Here is an 18,008-nt window from a genome sequence, read left to right as displayed (position 1 = left end):
ATCTCCCCCTTTCCCTCTTGTGGCTTCCAGCACCCCAGTCCTTGCCTGTGTTTCCCTAACTTCCTCCACAAGCAAGCACACAGCATTGGTGCTTGCACTCTCTGCTACAGTCAAAAACCCTGTGCCAAGGAAGGTGAAATCCTGCCACCTGTATACGTGGTGCCACTCACATATACTTGAGCACCTCTCAGTACCGTCACAAATGCCACAATTTGTTTTCACTCTGCATCACTTGGTCTGGAAGTTCCACTCCTGGAGAATGTATAGGAGCTGTGGGGGGGGGGGGGAGCTTAAGATTCCTTTTCCCAAGTCCTGGGAATGTTGTACTGCAGCTATGCTGGCTTCAGAGATTGCAGTGCATTTTAACAGCACACCTTCTAGTTCATCTCTGTAACACAAGGATGGGAAACTTGGCCATTTATTACATTTCAAAAATGGAATCCAGGGTCTCTGTTGCCAGAGCCTGCACTTCTGTGCAGTCAAAGCAGCCACACAGCCCTGCGGGGAAACGGCCAGGAATGGCATGCCACCACCACATTTTTGGGGTGTGTGAGGAAACGGGGCAGGCTGAGACGAGTGTCCTGTCAGCCACCACCTGCAACAGCGACATGGGACGCTGGTGGTGGTGGTGAATCATGGCTGTCCTGCCTGCTCAAGCATTTCAGCGGCCGCCATCGGCACCTCTCAGGGTTCCCTTTCGCACAGGACTTCAGACTCCAGGTTTGCAAGGCCCACCCAAGAATCACCCATGGATTGCAAACAGGAGAGGAATTAAGGGCCAGGAGGCTCCTGAGCAACTGCTCAGCTCAGGCATTTGTCTCCAGGGCCACACCTGAGCTCTGCACCCCTTCCCCACCTGCTGGACTGCCTTCTGCAGAGGGCCGAGAGTGGGAGAGAAGGCACCTGGTCCCAGAAACACTTCCAAGCTCCCAGCTGATTTTATTTCACATACAGGATGTGCACAGAAGCTTCCTGGTGCTCCTATCAGAGGCTGCAATCCAGGCAGAGCACAGAGGGCAGTAATGCTGGAAGGACCACATGGTGGGTGCAGAGAGGCAACAGTCCGTGGGGCAAGGCCATAGTCCCTTGCCAGTGGTCTTCTCTCCCCATAATGATGGGCTCTCCGCGGAGTCCCAGGCTCCATGTGTCAGACAGAATTCCATCCCTGATTGCTGGAGCTGGCAGAGGCTGCCAGGATTAAGTGTCTTGCACTGACCAGAACCAGCCAGCCCACTCTCTCTCCACTGGACAGGGCCAATGAGAATAGGGCGTGTGCAGCTGTGGCAGCCCAGGGTGCAGACAGTTTGTGGTCACGCCCAGCGTGCCTACCTCACAGGGGACTATCCAAGGAGCTCTTTGGTCTTTGCTGCCAACAGCTTCTCCATCTCAGCTGCTGCATCGTCTGCCATTTGCTGGATCTGTAGCAATGTATGGGAACAAAGTTAGAACAAGCGTGATTTTAAAAATGGACTCTACCTGAGCCATAGGACAGGCGGGAAATGGAAAATCCACAAAGAGTTAGTCAGTTGCATCACCCTTCTGGACAAGTCAGCATGAGGGGAACAGCATCGCTGATAATGCACTCCTCGCCTGGACCACTGAGCATTCCAGAGATGGAGGGTCACAGTACTGCAAATCTGATCAGGCTAGAGGCAGGAAATCCAGTTTGAGCTCCAAAACAGACACCTTCCCCTAATTCTGCCCACCCCCAACTATCATGGGGAGCTTCTTAAGGTCCCAGAGATTGCCCAGATGGACGTCTTGATGGGTGAAATTTATCCTGCATCCTGGACATCTGTCTTTTCAAAGGTAGGGGAAGTTATCGGGGAGTTAGTCTCACTTAACTTAGTAGGACAATTCTGAGTAAGCATGCCTATGGTTTCTGCACAAGAGACTGGACTTTGCCAGGTCAAATCTTGCCTCTGCCATTCCAGAGGTCACAGAAACGGCCTCAGGTGAGCAGTTCCCTCTTGGCCTCAATCTTCCCACTCGCAGTATGGAGATAATATGGCTTCCTTTTATCATATTACAAGGATGTATGCAATCAGAAAGCCCTAAGCAAGTGATAAATATGCCCAGCACAATCCTAAGCCCATCTACTGGGAAGGAAGCCAGAGTTCACTGGAACGTACTCCCGGGTAAGTACAGCTAGGATTGCACCCTGTTATAAATGGGGCCCTGTTCATTGGAATTTGTGACATGAGGATGAAACATTCTGCTTTTCTGATCGGTTTTCCTTCTTTAATTAAAAATCCGTGCAGATTTCTAACTGACCAAAAAAGTTGGGAGGGGAAGAGGCTCAGCCTCTGAGCATCCACCGAGGTTGGCAGTGGCCTGCAAAAGGGTTTGGTGCTGCCCCCATCACTCACTGGGAAGAACATTTCAAAAGTTGCAGCAAAAGTTGCCCTTCGCCACGAAAAAGCCTGTGCTGCATCAGTGGTACCTGCTTCTCGATCAGGCGAATGGTGTCCTCTGAGACGGAGCTCTTGGCCTTCTTGGTCTGGCTGATGGCCGCTGCACGCACCTTCCGCAGGGTCTCCTTTGCCTTGTTGGTCAGCTGTTTCGCCAATGCAGCCAAGTTCTCCCGGTGCTCGCGGGTCACTCTGGCCAACAAGAAGCAGGAGAAAGAAAAAAGGGGGTCTGTTAAATCTGTGTGCCATCATCAGTGTCCAGGAGAGGCTGGGTAGGAGAAAGCGGGCGACCAGAGCTGATGTTGGCAGAAGAGCAAATGCAAGAAGAGTCCTGCAAAGGGAGGCTGAACAGCTCTGGACCAGCGTGAGTAGGCAGAGCAAGGCTCGAAGGCACCAGACCTTCCCTAATCTGCTATTTGGGATAGGCTGCCTCTGCATTGGGGAGTTATACCTGGCAGCTATAGCCAGTAGCTGCAAATTCAGCTGACCTTTTTCGTAGGGCTCCCTCCTCCACCTTTATGCCAGGTCACGTTAAGCCCACCTCACCCCAGGAGGTGAGGCTGAGGGGCCAAGCCACCCACTGCCAAAGCACCTCCCCTGAGCCAGCAAAGGTCAGAACAGACACCCAGAGCACATCTTTGAGTCAGTCTTTGGGGCTCCCTTCTGCTCCGGCCCCAGCACCAGACTCAGGAACACAACAAGCCCAGAACCAGCCACTGCTGCCAGGGGCAGAGAGAGATAGGCACCACCATCGCTTACTTGGGTATTGGCACCCGAATGATTAGGCCATCCGCTTCCGGGTTCAAATTCATCCCACTCTCTCGGATCGCCTTGATAGCTGCAGCTGCGCTCTGCAAAAGCCGAGATCAAAAAAGGCAGAGGGAATTAGCAAATAATTATTCCCAGACTCTGGGGCTCTCCATCAACGGGCAGCAATCCATCTTGACAGAACATGGAAACATTTAGTTCAGTTACCAGCGCAGCCAGGAAGTGACATGGGTGCAGGCGGCTTTGATCAGGCTGAACTGCAAACTCTAGGCCCCCCCGCCCCCCGCCCCAGGACTGAGGTATCGGTGAAGTGGCAGGGAGGGGGGGAGGCGGAAAGCAAAAACCACAGTCAACAGTTTGGGGGGGGGGGACAACAGGGAAAACCATTTTGAGGGTTTGAGGCAAGGCAGATCAAAAAACCACAGCGAAATCTCCCGGGGCTGGGAGGGGGGTAGCGAGGACCAGAGCCTGGACTTTGCAAAAGAGAGCAGGGCGCGAGGAGATGAAAAGACCCCGGAGGGCGCTCTGCGTGCTGATCTCACGCGCGGCCGCCACTTAAAGGGAAAGGGAGTTAAACTGTTTAACTTGTTCCACATTGCGATGATGGGCCGAGTGTGAAAACGAGCAAGGGGATTAGCACCACGCCTGTTCTTTACCACTGCGGATTTTCAAGCAGCTCGTGAACATCCCCCCCCCCCCGCTGCAGATGCTGCAAGGCCAGGGTGACAGGCTGGGAAGCCATGCTGCGGGCAGAGGGTGTGCTCTGCGCTGCAAAATCTGGCAACGCTGTACCCAGGGGTCCAAATTCTCCACTGCCAAAAAGCTGAATTCTGGACACTTTTAACGCAAACTGACCCGTGCATTCATTTGGTAGATTTCACCCTTTTTTGTGAGATTTGCTCCTGGCATTGCTGGTTGTGGCAGAGTGGCAAAGAGCATGCAGAAATCTTATTCTAGCAGCTAGAGAGATTCTAGCTTATGAGACTAGGGCAAGGGTTGCCCACATGTTTTTTTTTTTTTTAGTCTCTGCAGCCAGTGAGGACTAGGAGCTTGTTCTAAATTAAAGCCGATATTCTCTGGGAGCTTAGCACAAAATTCAGTTCCCAGAGTTCAGAGTTCCCAGAGTTCAGAGCAAGCTGCTGGTCCTCACTGGACTAAGCTTCCTTAGTACCAAGTTAGACCGTTTCACCCACCCAGCTCAGGCTCGCCTCTCTGACTCACAGCATCTCTCCAAGGGTTCAAGCAGAGAGATGTCTTTCGCAGCCCAGGCACCCACAGCTGAGCAGAAAATGACACGGCCCCATGTGTCCGGAGGAATGATGGCAGGAGGTGCCAAGATAGGCACCTTTCCAACTTGGGGAGAAGCCTGGAGCTGAAGTGATGCGGCTCGTGGCCCTGCACCCACTTACTTCCGGGAAGTTGCTCATGTTGACCAGGACCAGCTGCGGAGACTTCAGGGAGACTTGTCCAAGCTGGTTCAGCGGGAACTTCCCGTCTTTGGTAGCAACAGTGATGTGATCAAGAGCCCCTGAAACGAGAAGCAGAATGGCCCCAGTGAGCGTCAGCATGTCAGTGCCCGTGGGAACCACACAGGCAGCGTGGAGCAGTTCAGAGGGCTCTGTTCGGATGCAAGACTGAACAGACCTTGAAGATCGAGAAGAGGGAAGCGGAGCCAAGACACACTGCATCAATGAAGATGGGCTGGAAGGGGTGCCCAAAGCCCCACTCTGGTCCCCCAATTCCCACCCCATTTGGAAGGGGACCAGCTTCTCCCAGTCACCTTTGCAACACCTGCTGACTACCAGCTCCTTAATCGTTCATCCGTCCAACCGCCCCGCAAGGTAAACCTTTGGCCACTGAGCCAAAGACCTTCCTGTTTAAGTACTGTGGTTGAAAAGCGGTTCACAGAAGTATCTGCAGAGCGGACACACACGTGGGCATCAGAGCTCCTCCCCCATTGAATCCAGCGCCCCCACTGAATTCTTTCTGAGCGAAAGCGTACAGGCCAGGGCACTGTGTGCTTCCAGCAAGAGGTGACCATTGGGGCAGCCCGCTTCTCCAAGAGGCTAATCTCCCAGCAATTGTGCCTTTCCTGCCCTGGGGGCCGACAGTCCCCTCCTCCACCACATCTGCATGTGGTTCGCATGGGCAGCTCCGCCGTGTCTCCCATTCACAACGGGCTGCCTGCAGGAAGCGATTAGCAGCCCCAGGTCCTTCCTGGTCAAGCGCTCAGAGCACAGGGAGCATGTGGTGAGGCACCTCGGGGTGGATGCCATGTCAATGCCCTGCAGGTTTTCAAGACGATTCAATGGCAGTGGAGCTCCCACACCTACAAGAGGCTGCTGCCCGAGCACAGCAGTACCCGTTGAAGGGAGAGGGGTTGCTAGGAATGAAGCAGTTACTGTAGTGCAGCTGGCACTCGGCACATGCTCTATGACAGTGATTCTCAAACTTTTTACCACCAGGTTCTCAAACCCACTTTTTAGAATGACAAGCTCTTGGGACCCACCACAAGTGAATGTCATGAACCTGAAAGTGATGTCATAGCCGGAAGTGACATCATCAATTTAGGCTTCCAACCTAAGCCCTGATCAGCCAAAGGCCCCATTACACAGCATGCTGGTGCTGTTGTTTTGCCCAGCTCAGAATTCAAACATTCTAGCTTGGAAGTCAAAGCAGAAGGCAGGCTTGGGTCCTTCTCCCACCACACAGCCCCGTCCAGCATCCCATCTTCCCACCTAATCAGGGCAAAGCACCAGGCCTCTCTCCCCTCAGGAGCCCTGTATTTTCAGCTCTGTAATGTCAATGGTGGCTGAGCTGGGTGCTACGGAACCCGTCTGAAACTGGCTTCCAACCCACCTAGTGGGTCTTGACCCACAGTTTGACAAGCACTGTTCTGTGATGCCTGCTCCTCCAGGTATGAGAGCAGATGGGGGAGTAAGACACTGAAGCAGACAGAGCCTGCCACTCACCTGGGGAGGTCCTGATGCTCACGTTCTTGCCCAAATCCTCCTGCAGTCCCTGCACCACGCTCTGCATCTCCTCCCTGAGCTCTTCCAGGCTGATGACATCCTTGACCAGAGCGGCGTTGATGCTCACCCGGGCAGGGGCTTTCCCTTTAGCTGCAGAAAGGGACACGCAGGGTCAGAGAAGGGCTCACTGGAGGCACACAAGGGCCCGGCGGGAGTGCAGCACAGCTCCTGCGTGCTCCACCAGGGCTTGGGTTCGAGGATTTCCCAACAAGCGGAGCCCCTGGGCAATGACAGAACCCTTCGGTCAGCCCAAGAGGGCGCAACATCCCACTGGGGCCAGGAAGCCCAAGAGCAGAGCACAGGCAGCAGCCCCCTGCAGGACTTGGGGCTAGCCTGTCCCTGGACACCCCCCTTGGCTGCTGCCCTTGTTCCCACCGAGGCGGGCACGCACACGAGCGAAGGACCCCAGGGACAGGGCCCCCTTCTCACCTTTGGCCCTCTTGGTGGCCAGGGGCCTAGCCTGCAGCGCCCAGAGGGCCGCAGTCTCCCTGAGGCGGAGAGGAGTCATCATGGGGGCCGGTGGGGAGGGCCTGACACCCCCCAGGGCGGAGCGGCGGAGCAGCAGGGACAGCCGTCGGAGGCACCTCAGGGGCCCGGCCATGGTGGACTGGTCAGTGCTGCTAGACACAAGGGGGTCAGGTCAGGGCTCAGCCAGGCCCCCACCGAGAGGCTAGCCAGGGGCAGCCTTATAGGGCCCCAGGGCGCTCCACAGGAGCAGGAGTCAGCCTGCTCCAGGCCCAGCCCCTCCCACCCCACCGGGTCAGGGGACCCACCAGCCAGCCACTCTGGCCAGGGGCGTCCAGGGGGTGGGGCTACCAGGCCCCGCCCACCCACAGGGCCCCGCCCACGAGCTCCTCCTCTCCAGTTCCAGGAGGGGCAGAGCCCCGCCCACCCCTCCCGAGCCCCGCCCACCAGCCCCTCCCATAGGTCCCTCCATCAGACAAGCTCGCTTCAGGGACACAGAGACCCGGCGGGGCCGCGGAAGCCCCGCCCACTCTCCCCGGTCCCCCGGAAGGCCCCGCCCACCCGCGCTCCGGGTCCCGCCGCCCACCTCAGCTCCAACAGAAGTGGCGCGTGCGAGGGACCGTCGCGCGCTCATGACGTCCACGCGCCCGGCGCGCTCGGATGACGCCGGCGTGCCCGTCGCGTCGCGGGCCGTGTGACGTCACAGCGGAGCCGGAGCCAGAGGGAGGCGCGCCGAGGGGATGCGGGTGAGCCGCGGGGAGGACCCGGACCCAGGCCGCGCTCTGCACATGCCCAGAGGCCCCTCGCCGCTCCTGGGCAGGCCTCGGAGCCGGCGGGCTGGGGGGAGGGCCCTGCGAGGGGGCCCAGGCAGCCCCGGCCGCCCGCACAGCAACCCTGCGAGGTGGGCCTCGCCCAGGGCCGCCCACTGAGTGGCCAGCCCGGAAGCACAGCAGCCCCCCGGGGGTGGCAGGGCGTCCAGGTCAGCGGTCCCGAACGGTGGGTCTTGGCTGTCCCTGTGGGTCGCGACCCAGTTCTTGGAGGCTCGCAGCACGGAGAGGCGGGGGAGGCTCTGCACAGCACGGGTGAGCAGCCCACTGCAGGCCGGAGCTGGAGCGGCCCCTGCCTGCGCCTCGGGCACTCGCTCCTGGTCGGCCTCCACCCGCCCTGGGCAAGGGACTGTCTTGTCCAGAGGCCTGGCTGCAGACAGCTGCGGGCATTCCAGGGGGTGCGCAGGAGGTGGGGCAGAGCTGGTGTCGCCCCTCCGGCCAGGGCCCTTCCGCTGACCCCTTTCCACCTTGCTCCCCCAGGTGCGGATGGCGGCTGCAGTGCCCCCGACCCAGAGCCTGCGCCTGGAGAACGCGTCCATCCTGTCCGAGGGGGCCCTGCAGGATGGGCACCGCCTCTGGATTGGCAACCTGGACCCCAAGATCACAGAGTGAGTGAGCAGCAGTGGGGGATGCACAGGTCTTCTTGGTGCTGCGCTTTGGTTCTCAGCTCTGCAGCTCCTGCTCTTCCTTGGATGCCTCTCCTGGAAAGGTCCTGAGCACAGGCTCCCTCACCTTCAGGCTGGCCATGGCCTGTCCCAAGAGCCACCTCCTACTTCTCTGCAGGTCCAGAACGTCCTTCCCCGCCCTCTTGGGGTTTTAGTGTCCCTGAATTTCATTTTGGAGGCTCTTCTGCACCAAGTGGTCATTCTGGTCTTTGTCATCCTGACGGGAGAGCAAAGGGGGGTGCCCTTGACCGGTTTCTGCAGTCACGGCCAGGCCTCCAGTGGCCCTCAGTGTGCAGCAGCCCGAGATAGGCTGGCTTTCTGCTCACGGCCTCTAATAGTCACAGCTGTGTGTGCCCTGTTCCTTTTTCTGGTGGCGGCAAATGTTAAGTGTGTGCGTTTGACATTCCCGTGGCCTCCGGATGATTAGCATGTTTAAATTGCGTGCTAACACATTTGAGCAAGTTGAAGTGGGGCAATTAAATGCTGAGGGAGGAGAGCTTGATTGCTCGGAGGGATATTAGATGCGCTGGGCCGGGATTCTGGTCGCTGCCTTTCCCCCTTCAGCTTTACAAAACAATCTCGGATTGACGCCTTCCAAGTGGCTGCTCTTGTTTTAGCGCCCGGATATTGTGTGGCTCTCAGCTGTGGAAGCAATTTTTGCCAGCTCCTTGTGTTTCGGCAAGTGCCTGGGGCTTTTTGTTCCGAGTGCCGCTCCTTTCAGCCAGGCAGAGTCCTAATCGTGCCTCTAAGTGGAGTCCGTCATTAATGTAATGCCCTCTTCAGGCGACTTGTTCAGGGCCCCGCTTGCTGGCCTCTTCTCAGTTTTGCATTAATTACCATTTTGTGCCCCGTGTTTATATTGCTGTGGCTTGTCGCGGTGTATAATTGCAAGACAGCTTGGCTGACTGGAGGAGAGCCTCTCTGCAAAGTTTTCAGGGAACTGAAGGCCCGAGAAAATGACATGGACAGGCCGGGCAGCTGGTTTGGTGCCAAGAGATGCCCAATGCTGCACTTGGCCCATCTTGGCTGCTTTGTTGGTGGGTCTGTTTGCAGGATAGGAACAGTTCCAGGTCTTGGTCACTGAATTCGGAGAAGAGCTGCTCTTTAGGTGTGTGCTGCCCAGATGTTGAGGGTAGCTAGCCCTCTCTAAAGTCCCATGGTCTGGCCTGCTTTTTGGCTGCAGCCGTTCCAAGCTAGTCTTTTCCCATTTTACAGGTTGGGGGATAAGGGGTAGGAATCTCTGGGCTGCTCAGCAGCCAAGGCTGGAGCAGAGCTGGAACTCCAGTTTCAGATCCAGGTGGTTTTTTTTTTTATCTTTAAAGCTGGTGTTCCTTCCCATTTCATTCCAGCATTTAAGCCGCACTTGTTCCATTCAAGATATTGTCTTGCTCTCTGCAGTGAGTTCTGGCACTGCTGTGCTTGTCACTGAGTCACAGGAATCTTGGTGTGTCCTGCTCTGCCCCACCGCGAAGTCTTGCTCTTGCAGTCCGTATAAACATGACAAAACCGCTTGGCGTTGCTCTGGGGCTTTGGGCCCACTCATGTGAAGCCTTTAGACAGGCACCACACGCCCTCTAGCACCTCCACCCTGATGAACTTCGCTCGGCAAACAAGGCCTCTGACAACAGCCTGCCAGCTCCCAGCGGGACCAGATTCCCACCCGTAATGGCTTTAGCATGTGGCCGGTACCATTCCCGTATCCTTGGGACGGCATTGTTCAGCGGAAGCCTCAGCTTGGAGCTTGAATAGCTCTCAAGATGCCAGAAGGAAGGCTCAGCGGAAAAGGAAACAGGCCTTGGCTGAGCTGTCCCGTCCTTGCCTGGATGACAGGAAGCGAAGCCGAGGTCTGGCTGCAGCTTGCAGTGGAGATGTGACCCACCCCCTTGAGGCGCATCATTCCCGACACCCCACTGAGGTGCTCTGGTGATTTCCAGCAGGCTGGTTTCCTTTTCCCTCTCCGTAATGTGGTTCTCCCCTTGCCTGGGCTCCTGTGATAATTCCTTGCAAACAGTGTAATCAGAAGTCTTGGGAAGTGAAGGCTGGAGCGCATGACGTAGACTTGGGGCTGAGGAATCCAGAGGCAAATCTGCAAGCAAGCCTCCCTCCCCACCTTGAACCTCTCCCTCCTTGAAGCCTCAGAGAATGTGCCAATTGTTCTCTGCCCCACGGGTGGCAGAAAATCAGTCCGGCTTTGCTGGCAGGTTCACAGTTCCTTTGTGGGTGTTTGGCTGTAAAGCTCTCTGGCTCCCAGCAGTTTGACAGAAGCAAGCGAGGCTGCCGGTGACAGTAGCTCTGTGCTGCAGCCGGTCTAGTGCTTGCTGCTTCCTGCCTTGGCCTCAGTCTTCCTCACCAGTGAGGTGGCCCTGTTCATGGGTTGCCACTGACCTGGGCTTTGCGCAGCTCTCCTGGCCAGGCTTGGATGCTGGGTTCAAATCCCTGGTTGTGCCTTTACTCCAGTTGGTGGACCTTGGAGTTTGCCCACACTCAGCCTGCTGCAAAGCACGTCAGTCATTCCCAAACTTGAGATGTCTTGTGTTTGAATTATGCCCACCGCAGACCCTGCAGGCAGCACAACTGTTAAGATACAAATCTCAATCAGGCTGTGATCACACTGCAGTGTTGTAGCATTGTCATGCAGGTGTTGCCTGCAGACCCCCCCCCCCCGCTCCCCCCAATCAGCATGCACTGGTTATTCTATGGTTCAGGCTAATCTCTTGTCTCTGATTGTCCTTGTTGGGGCTTTACAAAGACCCAACTGGGGCTGTCCCCCTAATCAAAGAAATTAAATTTCAAATGGAATTTAATTGTATCTGAAAGATTTGTATGATAACTTTGGAAGCGAGAAAAGCACACTTGGATTTTTGATGGTAAGAACATAAGAATAGCCCCACTGGATCAGGCCATAGGCCCATCTAGTCCAGCTTCCTGTATCTCACAGTGCCCACCAAATGCCCCAGGGAGCACACCAGATAACAAGAGACCTCATCCTGGTGCCCTCCCTTGCATTGGCATTCTGACACAGCCCATTTCTAAAATCAGGAGGTGGCACATACACATCATGGCTTGCAACCCGTAATGGATTTTTCCTTCAGAAACTTGTCCAATCCCCTTTTAAAGGCGTCCAGGCCAGATGCCATCACCACATCCTGTGGCAAGGAGTTCCACAGACCAACCACATGCTGAGTAAAGAAATATTTTCTTTTGTCTGTCCTAACCCTCCCAACACTCAATTTTAGTGGCTGTCCCCTGGTTTTGGTGTTATGTGAGAGTGTAAAGAGCATCACTGTATTCACTCTGTCCATCCCCTGCATAATTTTGTATGTCTCAATCATGTCCCCCCCAGGCGTCTCTTTTCTAGGCTGAAGAGGCCCAAGCGCCGTAGCCTTTCCTCATAAGGAAGGTGCCCCAGCCCCGCAATCATCTTAGTCACTCTCTTTTGCACCTTTTCCATTTCCACTTCCCTGGAGGGGTGTGCGCACAGTCAGTCACCTGAGAAGAAGTAGGGGCTGAATAGGACTAGGTTTCCACTTTTTTGAGATGATCTGTACCTCTGTTTTGTCAGGTCCCACCTAGGAGAGAGGAGAGTGGGATGCCTCTTCTCACATGGCGTCTCTATCATGAGAATTATTTTTAATATGTAAACTTAATAAAAGGGTTTGTTCTTGCAATTGGGGATACCTTCATTGATTAAGAAAATATCAAGTGTATGAATTAATTGACCAAAGATTGCAGCCCTGAGCCGCCACCACACAACAAGCAAGTGTGAGAGAACCCCAGGAACCGAGCTTTGGGGGGGAGGGGAGGACATTGCGAACTCTGCCCACGTCTGAGCCCTGGAGTGGCAGAGCCCAGGTCACGTTGCTCTCCAAATTGGCATAATGTCTCCCTCGTCCCCCCACCATCCGGCGCACTCTTGAAGCTCAATGACTCGGAGGCTGCGTTGCTTCCCAGCTGTGCTCCTTGGAGGTGCTGCGGGGAGAGACGCCTCTTGCATTCTGATGAAATCAAGACCGCTGCTCAGCAGCAGCGCAGACCCTAAAAATAGGCACAGGGCTGGGGCTAGCAGAGGAGATCTAGTCATGTTCCTCCTGGCTGGGAGCAAAGCGTCTTCACTCCAAGGGCAGGGTAAGCCCCAGTCACTTGGCACAAAGGAGACCATTGGTGGAGAAGGTGGTGCTGTGAGGAGGGGAGAAGAGTGGGTTTTGTGCTGGAGTGGTTGTCCTGGAGGTTCTGTTTCACCACCGTGTCCTTGGGGGCAGTGGGCTTCATCTCTGGGGAAAAGGGGCCCAGGAAGGGCACTGGAAACCTGAACTGACTTGGTGGGGCTTCCCAAGCTGCCTTGAGCCTTCCTGGCTTTTTGGGCACTGCATGTTCTTGTGTCCCAAGGACAGGATGGGGGCTACTCCACCTTGTGTATTCCTAGTAAGAGCCTTCCTCTCAGGAGCACTGGAGAGTGCTGGCTTGGCTGGCCCTGGCCTGTCCCTCCCATTCCAGGAAAGCATCTGCAGCAGACCTGGCCTGGAAGAGTGACTCTTGGAATGTCCATTCTTGGAATGTCCTCTGTTGTGCAGAACTCTGGCAAATAGGCTGTTGCCTGAGAGGCCCCGCAGCTTCTGCCAGGCCAGTGCCAGAGTGCTGCAGATAGTGGAGTGTGGGGGGGTCACAACCTTTGAGTGGGTCTCCACTGCAGCACACTGCTCAGAAGCACCAGGTGACACGCAAGGCCCTTGCCTGGAGATGGGGTTGTTGGTGGTTCTGTTGAATCGCCCAAAGTCTCCCTGTCATCTTCCTCTGCAGGTACCACCTCCTGAAGCTCCTTCAGAAATTTGGCAAGGTGAAGCAGTTTGACTTCCTCTTCCACAAGTCAGGTGCTTTGGAGGGACAGCCCAGAGGCTACTGCTTCGTAAACTTTGAAACCAAGCAGGTAAGTTGGGGGGGGGGCACTTTCTTCCTGCCTCTGGAGTGGCCCCAGCAGGGACAAAAGTGAATGCCTTGGCCTTGGAGTGGTGCAAAAGCCCTGCCTGCAGCACAGACCTGGTCCATGGAAAGGGTTGTGGGGGTATGCATTCCCTGCTGCCCCATCCACATTCCTGGTCATGGAAGTGACCTTAGACTCAGTATAAACTGATCAGTATAAACCGATCTGCAGCCTGGTTGTTGGGCCCTATGTGGATAAATACTATTGGTGCCCCCTTTTGCTGCCCATTCCATTTTAGTGAGAGGGGCATAATTACAGAGTCGTGAGGACACAAATCAGTGTGTCACCAAAACCATAAGAGATGCCTGTTCTGTCATTGGTGGAAGCTCCCAGCACACAGGTGACAGCTGAGCAGTGGTCAGCTGTCTGCAGTCAGTGGTCTGGGGCATCTCCCACTCTGTGCCCCTTTGGCTGGGTCCAGAGCCCCCCTGCTCTTGAGGGAGAGGGTGCAGCGGGAGGGAGAGAGAAGGAGGCTTCACTTCTTACTGTCTATTGTTTCCCAGGAAGCTGAGCAGGCGATCCAATGTCTCAATGGCAAGCTGGCCCTCTCCAAGAAGCTGGTGGTGCGGTGGGCCCACGCCCAGGTGAAGGTGAGCGTCCCCTGGCTGTCAGGCAGAGCCTCCAAATAGCTTCCCTCGGCTCGTTCAGGGCCCTGGTCTTCAGGAGGCCCGTCTGCCCCATAATTCCCAGTTTCTTTTTCCTGATTCAGAGGTATGATCAGAACAAGAGCGAGAAGGTCCTTCCCATCAGCCTGGAGCCATCATCCAGCATGGAGCCCACACAGTCCAATCTCAGGTGAGGCGAACCTGCAGCCACGGGGCCCTGTGCTGCCGCCCTCTCTGATGTTGCCAGGAGCCAGAGCACTGCTCGCACGGCTCGCTGGGATGGTCCATTATTTATTTGCCAGACTTTGGGCCATTAAAAATAGGAATCCTTGCAGGACAGGTAAACTTGGGATGCTCCCAAATACAACAGCATGTGAAAATAGTGAGAGTCTCCACAGATCTCCTGCTGCCTGCTGGGCAAAGCGTTTCCATCTGTCTTGGAAAAGGGAACTCCCTGAGAGCACACGCTTGTCCGTCCATCCCCCCCAGCTCTGGAGCCACTCCATTTACTGTGTGGCCTTCCCACTGGAAGGAACCCTGGGCTTTCAAACTCCTGAGGGGCCTCTTGGGGGGGGGAACGCTCTCCCAGGGGGCTTGGGACCCAGCCCACATAGGGCTTGCAGGAGGTCCAGAACAGCACTTTGGACAGGGGTCCAGAATCAAACTGGGAACCAGTTTGAGTGCTTGAGAAAGGGGTGTGTTGTGATGTTGTCAACCTGGACTCATCACCAGGCAGGCAGTAGGTGTTCTTTGCTAGCTGGGGAGTCTCACTGGGAGGGATCTTGAAGGTCATCTAGTCCAGCTTTTGCTTGAAGCCTCTACTGCTGCAGGAGGGAGACCTTCCAGAACTCTGGACAAGGCCCTCCTGCCCTCCACCGCAGAGCCACATTGTCAGGGACTTCTGACATTTCCTCTGGGTTCAAAAGCTGCCAGTTCTCAAGAAGTGTGGTTCCAACTGTCCGTGGGCTGCTTGGGACTTGTTGCGCAATTCTTTGGCTCTGGGCGTTCTGTGTGTATTGGTGCTAATTGTTAGAATTAAGCTTCTTAGGACTCTGGGTAGCAAAGGTGATTACTGAAAGCACAACTCCTCTTGTCCCTTCCACAGTGTTAGCGCAAAGATCAAGGCCATTGAAGCCAAGCTGAAAATGATGGCAGAGAACCCAGAGGTGGATTTCCCACCAGTGACCGCATACTCCTACTTCAAGCCATCGGACAAAAAAAGGACTGCTCCCTATTCCAGAGCAGCCTGGAAGTCGAAGAGATGATAGGGGCACAGGCAGCCTCTTCCCTGGGGGGGGGGGGGTGCGCACAGTCAGTCACCTGAGAAGAAGTAGGGGCTGAATCGGACTAGGTGGCTTCGCCTCTCAGTCGCGAGCTGCATCCTGGCCTGTTCCAGCTTTTCCCGCATCACCTGTTTGTCTATGGACGTGCTCCCTCGCGGGGGAGGAACTGACCCCAAGGCCTTTCCCAGACCGCTGCAGAATGTCTCAAAACTCCAGGCGTGTGTGCGGGTTTTTTAAATGTGATTTTTGAAAAAAAAGGGGGTAATGTTTTCTCTCCTGGCCCCAAAATGCAACATCCAGATTATGGGGCTGGCATCAGTGAGGAGAACCTCTTTGTTGAAGCAGCAAGACGGGGTTAGCTGAGGGCCTGATGGCAAGCCTGGGGAGCTAGACCCAAACTCTGATCTGGGGGTGGTGGTGGAAAGGGGGGACGTTCCATTGCTTCTCTTGCCCAATCTACTTGCACTTGGGCATATAAATATATATATATATATATATGTATCACTCCCATTTTTTTTTTTAACGGTTGTACAGGAATAAACTTTCTTGCGACTTTCCAAGTGTGTGTGTTTTGACAGCCTTGTCAGAAGAGGTGAGATGGATGTTGGGCAAGCAGGGGTTGGGATGTCCCTCTGTCCTCTGGGCCACAGAACAACACTGTCTAGATGTTCTCACATTTGCATCACTGGTTTGGCACAGACTCCCCCCCCCCCATCCTGCCTAGTGGAAATCGGCCCCCTCCTTTCAGCAGAGCTTAGGACCTGGGACTACTATGTTAAGAACATAAGAACAGCCCCACTGGATCAGGCCATAGGCCCATCTAGTCCAGCTTCCTGTATCTCACAGCAGCCCACCAAATGCCCCAGGGAGCACACCTGATAACAAGAGACCTCATCCTGGCGCCCTCCCTTGCATTGGCATTCTGACATAGCCCATTTCTAAAATCAGGAGGTTGCGCATACACATCATGGCTTGTACCCCGTAATGGATTTTTCCTCCAGAAACTTGTCCAATCCCCTTTTAAAGGCGTCCAGGCCAGATGCCATCACCACATCCTGTGGCAAGGAGTTCCACAGACCAACCACATGCTGAGTAAAGAAATATTTTCTTTTGTCCTAACCCTCCCAACCCTCAATTTTAGTGGATGTCCCCTGGTTCTGGTGTTATGTGAGAGTGTAAAGAGCATCTGTCTATCTATCCTTCCCATGCATAATTTTGTGTTCTTAGAAAGGACCACCAAGGTTGTCCAGGTGCAGAATTCTGCACCAAAGTGACCTTGTGTTGTGAATTCTGCAGTATATTATTAACGAGGGGAGGGAGCTCAGCCACTTTTGCATGCAGCCCTCACGCCCGCACACTGGATAATCTGCACAGGATCGACTCAGAACTCTTTGCTTTAGGAAGGGGAGGCAAGGAGGGTGCTGGGGGTTGGGGCAGGACTCCAGGCTCTCCCTCCTGGAGAGCTACAGGGTTATTGACGACAGGCTCTTAACTGCAGTACGTATCAGGCCTGGCGTCGCCTGATTATTCCGTGGCCGCCTTTGGCAAGCACAAGTTCCCAGGGTTGACCCAGCCATCTGCGGTGGAAAGCACCTTGGGGAGGAGGGACCAGAGACCCCTTGGAGGGTGCTTTGCTCATCACAGCAGGCATTTGGAGGCTGCCAGTGCTCATGGAAAAGTGTAAAGAAGCGTTTCTCAAACTGGATTGGGACCCACTAGATGGGTCATGAGCCGATTTCTGTTGGGCCACGTAGCACCTAGCTCAGCTGCCATTGAAACTCCAGAGCTGAAAATACAGGGTGCAGAGGTGCTGGGCAGGGCAGGCTCCCAGTGGGAGAGAGGCAGGGTGCTTTGCCCCGAATAAGTGGGAAGATGGGATGCTGGAAAGGGGGGGAGGGGAGTGTTGCATAGCTGGACAAGGACCCAAGTCTGCCTTCTGCTTTGACTTCTGAGCTAGGCAAAATAACAGCGTGAGCGCACAGTGTTCATGGGAACTTTGGTTGGGCACAACTTGAAGCCTAAATGGATGACGTCACTTGCAGCCATGACATCACTTCCTGGTTAATGACATCACTTCTGGTGGGTCCTGCAGATTGTCATTCAAGAATGTGGGTCCCGGTGCTCAACGTTTGCGAACCACTGCTGTAGAGGATTGCAGTGTTGATGGCCCGACTATCTGACTGCCTCACGTGGGAGGGAAAGGCATCTGCTGCTGGGGCTCAAGTTGTCGCCAGTCGTGCAACGAGGGGCAGCCTCCAAACTGCCCCCCCCTGCCACTGCTGACCAATTTGGATGTCAGACTCAGTCCTGGTGATCCTCCATGGCCAACCGGCCACTCTCATGTTATTTTGCCAAGGAGCCACTTCTGCTGAACGCTCAGGTTCCTTGCTGGGCCTTTTGGGGCTGCCCAGAGACCAAGGTGGTGGGTGCGGAATTCACCCTCCTGCTGCCGAGGTGTCTGATGTCCGTGCCAGAGGTGCCATTTCAGGTTTGGATAACAAGGCAAATGCTTTGCAGGATGTAATGAGTTTGTGGAACTCTTTGCCACAGGAAGCAGTGATGGCATCTTGCCTGGATGCCTTTAAGAGGGGACTGGACAAACTTCTGGAGGAACAGTTCATTCTGGGTTACAAGTCATAGTAGGTCTGTGCAAGCTCTTGGTTTGAGAGGCAGGCTGCCTCTGATTGCCAGGTGCAGGGGAGGGCACTGGGATGCAGGTTGTGTCTGTTGCCTTGTGTGCTCCCAGAGGCATCTGGTGGGCCACTTGGAGATACAGGAAGCTGGACCAGATGGGCCTTTGGCCTGATCCAGCGGGGCTTGCTGTGCCCCAGCCCAGAGGTGGCTGCTGCACAGGCCCTGTGATGCACTGTGTAGGGTGGGCAACATGGCAAGTGTGGGACAGTTCAGGGTGGCTGGGGCCACGAGGAGGTCCTCGTGGGGATACTGGGAGGAGTGCGCTGTTTTTGTCAGCAGG

General features: G+C 55.3%; 2 protein-coding genes across 8 annotated transcripts; one reads left to right on the top strand and one right to left on the bottom strand.

The window, feature by feature from the left end:
• Positions 1 to 919: 919 nt before the first annotated feature.
• On the bottom strand, positions 920 to 7,319 carry MRRF (mitochondrial ribosome recycling factor). Of its 4 annotated transcripts, none has more exons than XM_066610646.1 (7): positions 7,263 to 7,319; positions 6,641 to 6,828; positions 6,152 to 6,301; positions 4,589 to 4,707; positions 3,171 to 3,262; positions 2,444 to 2,603; positions 920 to 1,418 (listed from the first exon to the last, which is right to left on the bottom strand). In XM_066610646.1, the coding sequence occupies exons 2-7, from the start codon at positions 6,810 to 6,812 to the stop codon at positions 1,341 to 1,343; spliced, it is 771 nt and encodes a 256-aa protein (XP_066466743.1). In that variant the 5' UTR covers positions 6,813 to 6,828; positions 7,263 to 7,319; the 3' UTR covers positions 920 to 1,340. The 4 variants fall into 4 exon arrangements, with proteins under 4 accessions (XP_066466743.1, XP_066466745.1, XP_066466744.1 ...); XM_066610648.1 differs by lacking the exon at positions 7,263 to 7,319 and adding an exon at positions 7,124 to 7,208; XM_066610647.1 differs by lacking the exon at positions 7,263 to 7,319 and adding an exon at positions 6,985 to 7,044.
• Positions 7,320 to 7,339: 20 nt separating this feature from the next.
• Positions 7,340 to 15,560, top strand: RBM18 (RNA binding motif protein 18). 4 transcript variants are annotated; one of them, XM_066610641.1, is made up of 6 exons: positions 7,340 to 7,422; positions 7,984 to 8,111; positions 12,966 to 13,092; positions 13,650 to 13,736; positions 13,856 to 13,941; positions 14,857 to 15,560. In XM_066610641.1, exons 1-6 carry the CDS (start codon positions 7,417 to 7,419, stop codon positions 15,014 to 15,016), a joined length of 594 nt encoding a protein of 197 aa, XP_066466738.1. In that variant the 5' UTR covers positions 7,340 to 7,416; the 3' UTR covers positions 15,017 to 15,560. The 4 variants fall into 4 exon arrangements, with proteins under 4 accessions (XP_066466738.1, XP_066466741.1, XP_066466739.1 ...); XM_066610644.1 differs by lacking the exon at positions 7,340 to 7,422 and adding an exon at positions 7,432 to 7,577; XM_066610642.1 differs by lacking the exon at positions 7,340 to 7,422 and adding an exon at positions 7,588 to 7,655.
• The last annotated feature ends 2,448 nt before the right edge of the window (positions 15,561 to 18,008 follow it).

This window comes from Tiliqua scincoides, chromosome 16, assembly GCF_035046505.1.
Source record: "Tiliqua scincoides isolate rTilSci1 chromosome 16, rTilSci1.hap2, whole genome shotgun sequence".
In the NCBI taxonomy this organism is placed as follows: domain Eukaryota; kingdom Metazoa; phylum Chordata; class Lepidosauria; order Squamata; family Scincidae; genus Tiliqua; species Tiliqua scincoides.
The sequence above is the reverse complement of the archived record's forward strand: the minus strand, read 5'-3'. Positions and strand labels throughout refer to the sequence as shown.

Bases quoted from the DNA above. Each gene is read 5' to 3' on its own strand.
- MRRF (XM_066610646.1), bottom strand. From the start codon at position 6,812: ATGGCCGGGCCCCTGAGGTGCCTCCGACGGCTGTCCCTGCTGCTCCGC. The intron at 3,263-4,588 runs GTAAGTGGGTGC...CGGCTTTTGCAG, and splicing joins ACATGAGCAACTTCCCGGAA to AGCGCAGCTGCAGCTATCAA. The intron at 1,419-2,443 runs GTACCACTGATG...ACATTGCTACAG, and splicing joins TTCGCCTGATCGAGAAGCAG to ATCCAGCAAATGGCAGACGA.
- RBM18 (XM_066610641.1), top strand. The intron at 8,112-12,965 runs GTGAGTGAGCAG...CTTCCTCTGCAG, and splicing joins CTGGACCCCAAGATCACAGA to GTACCACCTCCTGAAGCTCC. The intron at 13,737-13,855 runs GTGAGCGTCCCC...TTCCTGATTCAG, and splicing joins GGGCCCACGCCCAGGTGAAG to AGGTATGATCAGAACAAGAG.